The 15439-nt window shown below is 39.5% G+C and overlaps 1 protein-coding gene across 2 annotated transcripts in view; it reads left to right on the top strand.

Moving 5' to 3' along the window:
- The first annotated feature begins 1158 nt into the window (after window positions 1–1158).
- GPR155 (G protein-coupled receptor 155) overlaps window positions 1159–15439 on the top strand; it is a 41943-nt gene continuing 27662 nt past the window's right edge. The window contains exons 1-3 of one of the 2 annotated variants that reach the window (XM_046019189.1): window positions 1159–1373; window positions 5793–6289; window positions 14166–14565. In XM_046019189.1, coding sequence (XP_045875145.1) covers window positions 5824–6289; window positions 14166–14565 — 866 coding nt within the window. In that variant the 5' untranslated portion in view covers window positions 1159–1373; window positions 5793–5823. The remainder of the gene's footprint in view (window positions 1374–5792; window positions 6290–14165; window positions 14566–15439) is intronic. The other variant, XM_046019188.1, reaches the window with a different exon arrangement.

Below are 15439 nucleotides of genomic sequence, written 5' to 3'. Positions count from 1 at the left end.
TTCAAGGGGGAAAAAAAGAAGGCAGTTGAGAGTGAAGATGGAGAACACAGGTGAAGTGAGAACAGGAATAGAATGCATGACTTTTCTACAATTTGTCTCTGCTCATTTTTCTCCCGCTTTTTAGAGCCTTTAACCTTAGCTTACTGTGATTTTTCAAAGTATACATTTTTGTATCTTTGCACAAAAACTAAGATGATAGAAACACACCTGAAGTTGTCAGACCAAAAAAAAAAAAAGGAAAGAAAAAAATAGTTGGATGCAAGGCAAAGTAGGCAAAATAGAGGCTTTACAAAGGACAGATGCCTGTGGAGATATTAAGTGGAATTATATCACAAATACCTTGAATTTGACATAATTTTGATTCCAAGAGATTAATACAAATAGTTTCTTCGGGTTCCAAAATGGAGCTCTAAATTTGGGACCTCTTCATTTCAAGCTCAGAAGTATTCCACCAATATAACAAATTTCTTTTCTGTATACTGAGAGGATAAACATCTAGTTTCCCCCACAACAGAAACACAAGCAGTCAGGGACTAGGCGCTTATTCTATCCAAATCAGGCACAGTGCCCAGGCTTTACATAGACATTTTAGTCCCTGATTTAGGAAGGTCAAGGCCACACTCCCTTGGGAAAGAGGGAAAGCGGGATTCTGGCCCAGAACTGATGTTTGAACTCTGCGCTATCAAACGACTAGTCAAACCCACATATGACTTAGCGGATCACAAGAGGTTGGGCGTTAAGCAGCAAAACGAGAGGGTTCCGCATCTGAATTTAGGGCGAGGAAAATGAGACTGGAAATGTCCCCACAGCAGCCGCCATTTTGCGAGAGCTGGGCCGCCGGAAGTCAAGCCGCCGGAGTCTCGCGGCTGAGCGGCTCGGAGTCGGCAGCCTAGAGGCGGAGCCGGGGACCCGGTGTTCCCCCACTTCTCCACGAGGGCGGGTCCTGAGGGCGGGAGGGGGACCGCGCGGCTCGAACCCTCGCGGTGGGGGCGGAGTCTGAGGCGGAGCCGAGGACGAGCGCCCGGAGATTCGAGGCAGGGGGCGGGGTCTGAGGGCGGGACAAGGGGCCACGAAGCTTTGAGGTTCCCGGGGCGGGGCAGCTTGAAGACTAGAGGCTGGGGGCGGGGCCCAAAGGAGAGGCAGGGCGGGTGGGGCGGGGCCGCGCGGCCGGCGCGGGGAGGAGCTGACCTGACCACCGCACTCCCGCACCTCACTTTCTCGGAACGTGACAAGAGCTGCTGTAGTCGGCCTCCAGCGGCCCACAGCTCTCGGTGAAGAGGGCTGGGGTGGGAGATGACGGTGATTTCCTCCCTGCTTGGCCCAACACGAGCATCGACTCCTCTCTCGCGGCCCTGGGGCTGCAGACGTAGCAGGTGAGATGGGGCCCCGGGGCGCGGACCTGCCCCGCCCTGGCTCGGCCTTGGGTACCCTTGGTGCCCCCATCCCCGCCTCTCAGGTCTGGGCAGGTGGGCAGTGCCCCTCCCTTGGCACCCCGGCGTGCAGTCCACTGCCTGCGCCTGCCCCGCTTTTAGGACTTTCGGAGCCACCCAGAAAGACTTAATGTAGGGGAAAGGACCACTTGTCCCCTCCAGTGACAGAACAGCCATACCCCAGTTTGAGGAGCGCCTCATTGCTCGTATGTCCACGCTGACATTCTCGGATTCTTCCTTTTATCCTGAGGGGTTGGCCTCAGTGTCTGCCCTCCTGGGAGCTTCTGCATGGGTACCTGGAGCGCTACACCAAATTTTCTTCCTTACCCCTTTTTGGAGCATGTCGGATACCATGACGTTGTGATTCCCATGCCCTGGGGAAGCTGAGACCAAGTTTTAAATCCCAGGCACAGACCCCAGTCTGCCTTTTCACTTCCACTGCTGTCTGCCTGGGCATTGGGTGGCAGCTGGTCTCTGGGCAGTCTGGTTAAGGACTTTCCACATCCTTATCATAGAGGGCCAAAGTCTGTCCCTGCTGACAAGGGAAGAGGCAGTGTTCAGCACTCCCCACCCTAGGTCTCTAGGGAGGACATTTGGTCCTCTGCAAGTAGGTGGGAGTGGGCGGATGGTGTGACTGTTGATGTTGAAGTGCTTTAATAGTAGTATACTCTGTTATGCTTTTCCCACAGGATAATGGATAATGGATGTTTCAAACCATTCTCTTTGAAATAAATCAGCACCCTCTTCCCCATTTTCACTTAACAATGGCAGTTGTTTACAGTTTCAGTGGTTCCTTGCAGTTATCTCAACCAACTATCAGTGGCTACAAGGGGGTTGTATATAGCATTTCTCCACTCCTCACCCCAGTGAGTGTGGCCAGGGAGCAGTCTTTTACTGCGACAGGTCAACTTGTTTGTTCTTTTAGCAACCCTTGTTTTTAATGAGATGGAAGGACTGGATGTAATTTTTTTTAAATTTCCGTTGCTGTCGTCCTGTTCATTTTCAAAGAATGCTTTAAAAAGTGTATACTTTTCCTGTTGAGGGGGTGGGGGGAGGTGAGGGGGTATAAGAAACCTTTGTAAGTGCTTTTTTGGTTGTTTTAACCTTTCCTCTATTAGCAAGTATTGCTTTTATGATGTTGAGGAACGTTAAAAGAATCTTCCTGAGAAGGGGCAGATTACTTTTCAAAGTTTTTCTTTTAATTTTTGACTAACAAGATTAATCCTGGTCAGTGCTACAACTATTTGACCATCACGTTGATGAAAATGAAGATCTCTCCCTTCCCTGCTACAAACAACTTAAGGTCAAACTGAATTCATTTGAACTCCACTTAGTTGTTTGGTATGAAATAAAAGCTAGAAACCTATGACCCATCCCATCTGTTTTAGTTGGAGAAATCTTTAATACCAAGTTTGAAGAATGGGCATAAGACAATGAATTATGTTTCATCTGTTGCCATTCTCATTATGGCCACATTTTTTATAGCAGTTGCTACCATTTCTTTTTTTTTTTTTTTTTTTAAAGATTTTATTTATTTATTTGACAGATAGAGATCACAAGTAGGGAGAGAGGCAGGCAGAGAGAGAGAGGAGGAAGCAGGCTCCCTGCCAAGCAGAGAGCCCGATGCGGGGCGCGATCCCAGGACTCTGGGATCATGACCTGAGCGAAAGGCAGAGGCTTTAACCCACTGAGCCACCCAGGCGCCCCAGTTGCTACCATTTCTTGAAGACCTACTCTGTGAAAAGCTGTGCATGAAGTCTCGTATCCTCACAATATCCCTTTAAGAAGGTTTTCACTCTCATTTTACAGTTGAAGAAGCTAAGGTTCAGAGAGGATATTTAACTTGCCCAAAGAGTTGATAAGTTATAAGGTCTATTTGGCTCTTTTCAGTGAATAACCTCTATTTTAGTTAAAACTGTTGGTTAAAAAATCATTGTAATACATTGATATGTGAGTGTAGTACAAATAAAGGGTAGTGAGCAGTATGAATTACTGACATTCCAGGGAAACAAATATAGGGAACTTTAAAGAAATAAGACTGGAGTTTATCTCCTTATTCTTTAACATTGCCTCTTCAAGTCCACACCTGTTAGGGGCTCCAAATGTTTAATACCTTTTATCAGCTCCTTACTTCAACTAATGGTACCTGTCCCAACCATTAGCTTTCCCAGGATATAATTTGATGCTTATTTGGTAAACTTCAAGTATGTGATTATTATAGGTTTTGTGCATATTAACCACTCCTATCTAATCCTGGTAGAAAAATACTTGTCCTGATCCAGATTAAATGTACGGTTTTTAAATGGTTCAGTTTATATGAGGGTAGCCCAGAGAAAATTATCATATCCACACCCCGTGTATCAGTTGGCTGCTGATCTCAGGTCTGCTATCTGAGTCTTTTTTTATGTCATGTGGGTATTTGAAACCTTACCCCTTGGCATTGTAAATTTCAGGAATCATGGGCGCTTTTACTTTCTACCTTATATAAGGCCACTTTAGATGATCAACCCTGAATAATCACTTAGAAATTGGCGATTGTCACATATTAATTTCAAATTACTAATTAAAGCCGATTAGTTGCGAAGTTGCCCAAACCTCATATTCATTGTGTCCCTGGCAGCAAGAAGGGAGTCTGATAAGTATTGTAATGTTAGCATAAAGTATTTTCTTGCTTTAGCATTTTCTGAACATCTTTAGAACATTTCACAACACAATTTGTGTTCTTTACCATTTTATGTACAGCTTTAGGACATTTTAGAACACATTTTGTGATCTTGGGTCTGTTGCTATAGTGTAAAATTTAAAATACTTTATCATTCAGGAAAAAAAGGTTTCTGTCCATGAACTAAATAGTTCCTAAAAGAGAACACTGATCCACTAAAAGTTTAATATCACTAAAAGTGAAAAGTTTAATATTTTAGTCATTCATTTAATATTTTAGTCATTCATCATTATTATATATATATGTATCATATATACACATAATTATATAATTAATTATATATAATAACTGTGTATTGTATTAGTGCCTCCTGTGTGCCAGGCACCATGCTGGGTGTTGGGGGTATAACAGTGAGCAAAAACATGCAGAGTCCCTACTTCAGTGGCACTTAAAGTCTAGTGAAAGAGATAGACATAAACCAAATAGTCATTCTAATGCATGGTATAATTATAAACTGAGAAAAGTAGCCTACAGGTAAGGAACATGATTCTACTTGATAAAGACCTAGCTATGGGGTTAGTGAAGACTTATGTGGTGAAGAAACTCCTGAACTATATAATTTAGAGGGGGGAACACGTGTTATTATACAGACAGTGGCAAGTAAAGAAGAAAACATTTTACACTGAACTGCATGTACAAAGCCCCTGTGACACAGAGACTATGGAGCATTCAAGAAGGCAAATATATGAGGCCACTTTAAATGGAGCTAAGGGTAGCCTGGTGGGATGCCATCATCTTTTCTTTCATTCTCTTTTATGGGCTACCAAAAGTTGTATTTAACTTTTGTTAAGTGATTACTTTGTGCCAGATGTGATTATAAGAACTTAATCTCAAGTCCCCATGAGGTAGGTACTATCATTGACATTTCACAGATGAGGAAAGTTACTGGATAAAGTTACTATGTGATATTCTACTATACTCTTCTTCCTGTCCTCTACTCGGGTATGACCATAGGCTAGACAGGATGTCCTATCTAGTATGTAGCCTCGAGCACTGAAATTTTCAGAGAATTTGGACGCAGGTGGACATTCAGGAGAGGCTCTGTGGGCCCCAGGCTCTTACCCGCTAGGTGGAGCTCAAGTGTGAATCATGGGGGAAAGTGGGGTATCACTGCAACTGTCATATTTATAATCTTATTTTATTCATGTCTGATATTCATGTCTGATATTTTATTATTTTATTCATGTCTGATATTCATGTCTGATATTGAAAATAGGACAGCAACATAAATATTTTGAGCTGACCCACCTTTGAGAGTAAAGAGGTTATTGTTGGGGCGCCTGGGTGGCTCAGTGGGTTAAAGCCTCTGCCTTCGTCTCAGGTCGTGATCTGGGATCAAGCCCCGCATCGGGCTCTCTGCTCAGCAGGGAGCCTGCTTCCTTCTCTCTCTTTGCCTACTTATGATCTCTCTCTCTGTGTCAAGTGAATAAATAAAATCTTAAAAAAAAAAAAAAGAGGTTATTGTTAGCAAAAACTCTCACCCTTTTTTTTTTTCATTGTATTTTTCTCTAGTGGTTGTTGAAGAAAGTATATATGTTTATTTGGTCATTTGATAAGTCTAGGTTTGCTAGTATATGCTTTCAACTAGAATTATTCTCATTATTGATTGTTGCACTGAATCTTTCTTCCTTTCTTTCCAGAGATCTGGTTGGAGTTGGAGGGTGAAAGAAAATGGATTCGTTTTCTGATTTACCTGCGGAGAATCTAACCGTTGTAGTCAATATGAGCAAGACTTTGTCCTCAACAGTAGTGCATAGATTTAATTCCACTAATGACCCACCTTCAATGTCAATAACAAAGCTTTTTCCAGCCTTACTAGAATGTTTTGGCATAGTCCTTTGTGGCTACATAGCAGGAAGAGCTAATGTCATAACATCAACACAGGCCAAAGGACTGGGAAATTTTGTCTCCAGATTTGCACTTCCAGCTTTATTATTCAAAAATATGGTTGTACTTAATTTTTCCAATGTGGATTGGTCTTTCCTATACAGTATCTTGATTGCCAAAGCTTCTGTATTTTTCATTGTATGTGTATTAACCTTATTGGTTGCCAGTCCTGACAGTCGATTTAGCAAAGCTGGATTATTCCCTATTTTTGCCACACAAAGTAATGACTTTGCTTTGGGATATCCTATAGGTAAGTTATTTTTTATTTTTCAAGTTTTTAAAAAATTCGAGTGTTTTAGGAAATAGCAAAATTTAGTCCTTTAATTTATTTAGTCATTTGTTAGTGGTAGATACTACTTTTATCTAAAAAATATCTCTTGGGGCACCTGGTTGGCTCAGTTTTTAGAGCATGTGGCTCTTGACCTTGGGGCCCATGAATTTGAGCCCTACATTGGGGGTAGAGTTTACTTAAAAAAAAGGAAAATCACAAAACCTCATCCAAATCTCTGTACTCTGTACCAACCCACAATGCCTACCCCTAAAAGGGAATAAGTCTTAAAAAAAAAATAAAATTTAAAAAATCTCTCATATTTTTTCTTAAATATTTCTTACTTTAGGATGAATTCTCTTTTTTCCTCAACTTCGGAGTTTGAAGCTCCTTCAAATGTTGACCTAAGATAAATAGTCATGCCTAAATAAACTTTATAAATCATCTTTCTAATATATTCTTTTTCTTCTCACCAATCACATGAAAGCAGCTCAGGCTCCAAAAGGGATCAGTTTCTGATTTAAATTACATAAGAAAGATAGACATATGTCTGCATAAAAGTAGTTATTAAATGTTAGTAGTGGAAATTTATGAGTGACTTCTTTTCCCTCCCTCATTTTCCTTACCATTTGGTATATATATGGTTTTACATTAAATTTTGTTGTTGAGTTCTTTTCCCTCCCTCATTTTCCTTACCATTTGGTATATATATGGTTTTACATTAAATTTTGTTGTTGAGCTTGTTATTCAAAAAGTCAGTGTACTTCAGTTTAAGTTAATTTCTTGTATAAGAACGAAAATGGTGAGCACTTTTACCTTTTCAGCATTTCCTTCTTAACCTTTCCAGCTCTTTAGGCAGGCTAATTTTATGTTTCTATGTGTGTTTTCCTGATAAAACATACCAATCTGGGAAATCGAGATATCTTGAACATATTCTTTTTTCCAGAACACCCTAAGTACTAACTACTTAGTAGCTACTTTTTATATATATTTTTTAAATTACAGTTTATGTTATGCTTTGACCATGTGTCGTGATGTGAGGACCTGAATATTAACGGATGTAGTCATACATTCATTCACGCCTTACAGGGACTGTTACATACCCATGATTGTGCTAGCTGCTGGGACTACAACAAAGTCCTCATACATATTAAACTTACATTTTAATGTGAAAATAAAATTAAAATTAAAATAATATCAGGTAATGACAAAGACCATAAAAATAAAGTAGTATAAAGCGCTGGGAATGAGGAGGTTCTATTTGATATAGGAGGTCAATAAAAGCCTCTCTGATGGTATATCTTCTGAGCAGAGACTGAAAGAAATTTATCGAAGTGGACAACTGAAAACTACCATTAACTTTCAGATTCCTTATTCAGTAGTTTTAAAACTCTCCCCCCCACCCAAACCGTTAATTATTTCACCTCTGGCACCAGAAAGATTCTGCTAGGTATGCTTTAACTTTTTCCCTTCCTTTGACCCTCCTCCATCTTGCTTACTGAGCTAAATCTGAGAAATTAAATAACTCTTGAGTAAAGCAGGTTTATGAGCGAGGAAATTCCGGGCTCCTAGATGACTAAATAGTCATCTAAATAGTAGCTATAAAGGTGTTCCTTTAAGGTTATTGAATTTTAAAATTAGGATAAACCAAGCATTTATTTTATTTTTAAAGATCTTATTTATTTATTTGACAGAGCGAGACACAGCAAGAGCAGGAACACAGCAGGGGGAGTGAAAGAGGGAGAGGGAGAAGCAGGCTTCCCTGCAGAGCAGGGAGCCCAATGCGGGGGTCGATCCCAGGACCCTGAGATCATGACCTGAGCCACAGGCAGACACTTAACAAATGAGCCAACCAGGTGCTCCTAAACCAAGGATTTAAATAAAGACTTTGGAAATAAAACACTTTGGAAATAAAATAAAAGTCCATCTCCTCAGGAGCGTTAAATAATATAAACTTGAGGTATTTGTGGCATAAAGACCTTATAAATAAATGGCTCAGTATCATAGTGTTAAGTAACAAATATTACATTATCTTAATTTAGGCATAAACTATATATAGTTTCATGTTCTCATAGGCTAGTAAATCCACAACTAAACAGAACTAACATTTGTAACTTTATATTTTCTTATATACTTACCTGAGGTAGGGCAGATATTTTTAATCCTCATTTTTAAATAAGGAGACTGGCTTAGAGAGATTTCATTGTCTCTCCCAGGTCACACAGCTAATGTGACTGAGATCCAAACCTTAGGTCTTTTGGTTCTAAATCCTTGGCATTCTCTTATGCCACACAGTTATGTAACATATCCATTTAATCTTTAGAACACCTAACTAGCCTGTAACCCATTAATATCAGAGAGAATCAAAGATTTTCTTTGTCTTTATATTACTGTATTTTTTTAAAGATTTTATTTATTTATTTGACGGAGATCACAAGTAGACAGGGAGGCAGGCAGAGAGAGAGGAGGAAACAGGTTCCCCACTGAGGAGAGAGCCTAATGCGGGGCTTGATCCCAGCACCTTGGGATCATGACCTCAGCTGAAGGAAGAAGCTTTAACCCACTGAGCCACCTAGGCGCCCCTCTTTATATTATTCTAAAGGTATTCCATGAAATGAGTGGCAATGGAAAAGACCAATTAGATGAGCATTTTCATGTTAAGGCAGAATCTCCAAATCAAAAATGTAGTCAGCTATCTTCATCACTGTTTTCCTTATTTCCCACATTAGATCATTGAGTTTGGTAATAATCATGTTCCCAGCAGTATGCTAGTCCAATTTCCCTGATGATTATCCTGGTAAAATTTGAGTTGTCATTTTTTGGTTTTAAACTACAAATAATGGGGGCATCTGGGTGGCTCAGTTGTTGAGCATCTGCTTTCGGCTCAGGTCATGATCCTGGGGTCCTGGGATTGAACCCCACATCCGGCTGCCTGCTCGGCAGGAAGCCTGCTTCTCCCTCTCTCACTCCCCCTGCCTGTGTTCTCTCTCTCTCGCTGTGTCTCCTTCTGTCAAATAAATAAAATCTTTCGAAGAAAGAAACTCTTTCTTTAAAAAATTAAAGTAAAAAAAAAATACAAATAACGTAAGAGCTGTTATTACAGTAGGTTGTAGACAATAACCTTACCAGAAATCGAGAGTATACACAAAAGTGCTTTATCATGTATCCACAGATTGGAAGTGGTGGTACAGAGCTGTAGGGCTGTGTATCTGCTCTGAGGAGCTGATTTATTATTGCTGCCCTTACCCATCTGCCTTCTGGGCATTCTCGGGATGAACAGAGAAGACTGTATCTCTGGAGAGAAGACACTTTCTTTCTGTTTGTTGTGTGATGTCTCCCAGGAATTTCCACTCTCTTGTTAACAGATAAACATCATATCTTAATGAGAAATGTCCTTTTTAAGACTGCTTTTTTTCCACAGTATCAGTCCAATTTACAGGTGACTCAGGAGAAGGCGCAGGAGAAGATAAGCAAATGAATAAAGAGAAAGGACATTCATGTTTCCTTTTTCTCTATTTTATGCCAACTATAAGCCTATGAAATTATATTCAAATGATTTATCTATATTCAAGTGACAGAAGGCTACAGTGCATTTAACAGACTAATAGAGAAGCTCGCTATTTTTTAGAACAATTCTTTTCAAAGGTACTTTAAGAATTATGAGTTCGAGAAGAAACCAAGAATCTACCAAGGTGAAATGTTGATTTCAGCAAAACAGAATCATTCCCTACCTCTGTCATTAAAAGATACTAATAAGGCATAGTTAAGTCCTATAATTTATTCTTCAAACAATGCTGATAGCATAAGTACCCCAACTAATCATAATTATGCTCTAGTGCTTGAGCTGTAAACAGAAAGGAAATGAAGCATTTAACTATATGCCATTAAATAATAGAATGATCTTGTCTGGGTCTTTGTGTTGTTTGCTAGGGATTGAAGCCCGGCAGGAATCAAAATAGGAGCCCCAGTGGGTGGCTAATTTTGTCTTTCAGTTCCTCATAGTAGGATTCTCTCCTCCCCCCAAGAGCTTTATTTGTAAGCGTTAATTAATTAGAACTTAATGGTTGACATAATCATTATAAATCTAATTTGTTGGTATAGGTCACTGCTTTCATATATGTCAATTTAAAAAGCCATCTTTTGATTGGTAATAGAAGCAATGCCAATTCACAGATAAATATGTAACTTTAATTATGCAAACGAATGGCAGAAGTGGACTGAAATTTCCATGTTGAGCCCTGTTCTTCTTGTGATTTGACAAATATTTATTTATTCCCAATTTTTGCTCTCTCTTTAGATTGTGCCTTTTTTACCTTCATATACCTGTTCAGCTGACTCAAAATGTGCTGCTAGTAACCTGCTTTATAAATATTCAGCGTGTGAAAAAAGAAAAAAAATGGGTATAAAAAGAAACAGGTCTAAAAGAGAACAATTAGATATTAATCACTGTGTGTTACAAAATACATTTTTACTTTGAAAACTTTGACATTCATTGATGTGCTAATTGCATTCAGCAAGTATTTACAGATTTGCTCAGCCCTGTGCTGGGACCTGAGGGCTCTGAAGTGATGCCATTCAAGGAAGTCAGAATGGGATGAAGGGGCACTAATAGGAACAAAAGAAGCCAGAGCCGTCCAGAGGAGAGGAGGTCCAGGACAGAGACTGAAGACCAGGGGGAAGCATTGGTACCTGAGACAGGCCTTAAACTGTAGGCAAGATTTAGGTAAGGAAAGAGAGACTTCAAGAAGTTGGGGAATGATGATCAGCATGTTGACTCGTTCTTGTGGGAGGTAAGAACTGTGGGAAAATCATTATGTTTTGAAAGTTAAGATTTAGAGGATATTGTCAGCAGTGAATAAAATGGATCAAGGGAGTGGTCGAGAAAAACCAAAAGGATATAAATTGGTAAACACGCTAATCCAATTTTGAGATTTTTGACTAGCGGCTCAAGAGGAGAAAATGGAAAAGATCCAGCAAAGAAGAATGGACTTAGTGGTTGGACGTAGTGGTTGGTTAGCTGTAGATAATAAAAAACTGCTGCTCAAATTTGCATTGAGCTTTTAAAACAATCTAAGGTCCGTTATCAGATGGTGATGGAGTGCAGAGAGAGTAAATTTCTGGAGAAAAGCATTAACCTAAGGGGCTTTGTCTGCTGAAGGTTGTCAGAGGAAACACCTTACGCATTTTATTTTGGCCACTTGGGAAAATTCCTGAACTCAGATCAAAAACATAAGGCTTTTCCAAAGTGTACTCTCTATTTTAAAACTCGAGATTTTCTCTTAGAAATGGAATATCTGTTCAGAAGGAGTAGACGGGTCTAGAAATAGTTATCAAAAGTGATGCCTTTTTTTTTTTAACTTAAAAGTTGAAACTTTATGAAACATGAAAGAAAACCACTAAGAGATACAGAACTTGTATATCTAGGTTGGAAATGGGAAGAATTTGTGAAATTTTATGTAATCGAATATGTTTTGTTTAGCCTCTGCTTCATTTCAGGGGTATTACAGACCCCTGTATGTGCTTAGCTGAAAAAAAGGGAATGGAATCCTACACAAAAGTAGGTTTTAGCTAATGAGAACCAGGTAGACTTCTAAAGGTTATATAATCTAGTTACATAACTGTACCGGACATGTGCATGACATTAACTGAACTTATGTATCCTGAGTAAGTAAACAAATATATTTTCCTACCTGTGTAACTTTATCTTAATGTAAATTGAGAAATCTAATCTTTTACCTTTTCTCACATGATTGCCTCTATCATAGCCAGTGATTGTAGCTGTTCTTTTTTGTTACTGTTGTTAATCTATCTTTCTCAGCCTCCAATTATCTATGAATCATCCTTTATACATATTAGCTTGAATTTTGGAACTCATTGCCAAAAATGTGCCTGGAGACCAGGTTGCTTACTCCAAGGGTCTAAGTTGCTCTGATCAACCCAAGACCGAGCCACCGACTGTCAATCCACCAACAAACAGCGAGAAGTCTAGTCCAACCCACCTAGCCTCTTGCAGGGAGACTCATTTTATGCACTGGTTAGGTTCTAAAGTTATCATGTTGCGTCACATCCTTGAAAAATCCCTTAAATCACCCACAAAATATAAAATACACACTTTGTGTACATTGTTCCATTTCTCGTAAGTCTAACACAGCCAGATTTTTTTCTCTAGCATTGTTTTTCCTCAATGAACAAGTGATGTATTTAGTTTGTGTTTGGGAACATGCCTTGTGGGGGAAAAAAGAGAGCATAGTTGAATTTGTGTTCGTTAAATGTGTACTCACATGACTCTACTGTATTCCCCTCCTGAACGTTCCTTAGATTCACCTTTTCATTCCTAATTCTTCGGCATCTTCACTGGGTCTTCCTGAAAGCATTCATTCCTTTTCATTCCTCTCAAATGGAGGCTGCTTATTGTCTCTTCACCTGCAACCTACATGCAGGCAGAGCTGGCATCCTCATAGAGGCCTCGTACCTCTGCTAGGCCATTATTCTCTGCTCTTCCATAGGAACTGCTTCTTTGGGTTTCATATGGCCCACCTAGTCTGTTCATCCTCATTGCTGTCATCTGGTGACCTCATTCTGATCATTCCTCTTCCTTTAGTGAGTACTTTAATATCTGGCTCATTGTCTTCTCGACTACCAAGTCTTGCCATTATCTTTTTAAAAAAAGATTGTATTCATTTATTTGACACAGAGAGGGAGAGAGTATAAGCAGGGGGAGTGGCAGGCAGAGGGAGAGGGAGAAGAGGCTCCCACTAAGCAGGGAGCCTGACATGGGGCTTGATCCCACGACCCTGGGATCATGACCTGAGCCAAAGGCAGATGCTTAACTGACTAAGCCACCCAAGTGCCCCTGCCATTATCTGGTTTGACGTTAGCTTCCATGTGTACTACCCATTAAATCCTCTCCCTTCTCAGTCCCTGACTTCTCCAACTCCAGTGATGTTTCCTCTATTCCCTTTCAGCCACCAACTCCCATGGCACATCCTGGACCTAGGCACCTGGGACATATTAAGAGCAGTAGCTCAACTATCTGACTTACTCTGAACTCCTGACCTTCCAACTACTCATCATTTTTGGACTTCGGAGGGACCTCCAGTGTCTGACTCCTTCCATTTTGTCTGAGAGCCACCTGCCATCTTTGCTTCTTTTCCAGGATAGCTTGGACTCTCTCGCTTCAGTGTCCATTATTTCTTTCATTGTCTCCTACTCTCTCTCCCACCCTCTGTAGTCTGGCTTCGGTTCCCCACTCCAGTTGAAACCTCTCTCAAAGGAATCAAATCACCTTGTTGCTATTACTACTTAAATGTTTAATTCCTTACTAGATTTGTGTTTGGAATTTTTTTTAAGGAGTCTACAATTCTGCCCTTTTTTTGAGACTAGTCTTAGCCTCTACATAGTAAAAATTAGTGGGTCTCATGAACAGTAATTTTGTTAAAAATTTTATTTATTTGAGAGAGAGGGAGAGAGGGGAGGGAGGAGGAGCAGAGGGAGAAGCAGACTCCCCACAGAGCAGAGATCCTACCATGGGGCTCAATCCCCTAGGACCCTGAGATCATGACCTGAGCCAGAGTCAGATGCTTAACTGACTGAGCCACCCAGGCACCCCTCACTAACAATTTTTTAAAGTTGATCATCATTTCATAGGCTAAATATCATTTAATATAGTGTGCTCTTCTTCCTTGTAAGCTTTATTACTAAAATTTACTTTTCCAAAGTAGGCTAATGAAGTCATTGTGCACTACTTATTTTAATTTACAGTATGTTATGATTAAGCATGGAAAACATTATGGACATAATTTATTAATGCATTTCTGTGGCAATAATTTTTAAAGCAATTTTCATTTGTGTTTTGCAGTTGAAGCTTTGTATCAAACCACATACCCAGAATATCTCCAGTACATTTACTTGGTGGCACCAATATCTCTTATGATGCTGAACCCTATAGGATTTATCTTCTGTGAAATCCAGAAGTGGAAAGACACTCAAAATGCTTCTCAAAACAAAGTGAAAATTGTGGGACTTGGACTTCTGCGTGTATTACAGAACCCAATAGTATTTATGGTTTTCATTGGCATTGCCTTCAATTTTATTCTTGATCAAAAGGTGCCCATATATATGGAAAATTTTCTTGATGGACTTGCAAATTCTTTCTCGGGAGCAGCTCTATTTTATCTTGGTCTTACAATGGTGGGGAAAATAAAGAAACTGAAGAAGTCAGCATTTGTTGTACTAATTCTTCTCATCACAGCTAAACTGTAAGTTCCATTTCTTTAACTTGGGGACTGTACTTTGTGAAAGCCTTATTTAGCCAGTTCCTGAGATGTTTTTGCAACTGTTTTCTCCCCTAAATAATCTGATAGTAATACTCCCTTCTGAGTAGCTGTCATTTAAAGGAAAATGTGTGTTGGTATATTGTGGAAAGTTACTGCCTTATTCTGTGTAGGCTATTCTTTCCAGTTTACTGCCAGAAGATAAAGACTATTGGTTTCCCTTTAACTTTTTTATAATCTTACCTAATATCTCCTAATGTCCCAGTTTGATCATATTTTTAAAGGAAATTTTACAAGATTTCTGAGTTTTCCAATCTTTTAAAGCCCTATTGGTCATGATGAAAACAATAATTTTGAGTGTAAGCTTGTTTTCATGAGTTTGGGGAAAATATTCTATAATTCTGTGGGTGGTTGAACTTTCTAAATAGGGAAGTCCATACAAATGATTATTCTCAACTATCTGATCCTAGCTTATCAAATAAAGTTTGTATCAGTTCCTTAGTTAACAGTTCTTCAGCTTACTTAGTTCATTAGCCACGGAGTTGTACTTCATGGTGAAGGGGACATAATTTTACTGTGACACTACCCCAAGGCACTTTGGGCATACTTAACTGTTGAAATTAGCCTTGTGAAATTAGCCTGTTAAATTCACGAAAGCAGTGCAATATAAGATAGGGTCTATATTTTCCCAAAATAATAAAAATGAATATAACTTTTGAAAATTATTTATGGTGTGGCATTATGTTCCTTGGAAACTCTTAATTTTTTTAACAAAGTATTAATTAGTATTGCCGCAGTCATAAATACAGTTCTAATGTTTGTTTGGGTTTTTTTTAAGATTTTATTTATTTATTTGACA

Source organism: Meles meles, chromosome 9 (genome assembly GCF_922984935.1).
Source record: "Meles meles chromosome 9, mMelMel3.1 paternal haplotype, whole genome shotgun sequence".
NCBI lineage: Eukaryota > Metazoa > Chordata > Mammalia > Carnivora > Mustelidae > Meles > Meles meles.
Note: the sequence above shows the minus strand (reverse complement) of the source record. Positions and strands in the feature narration are given on the sequence as shown.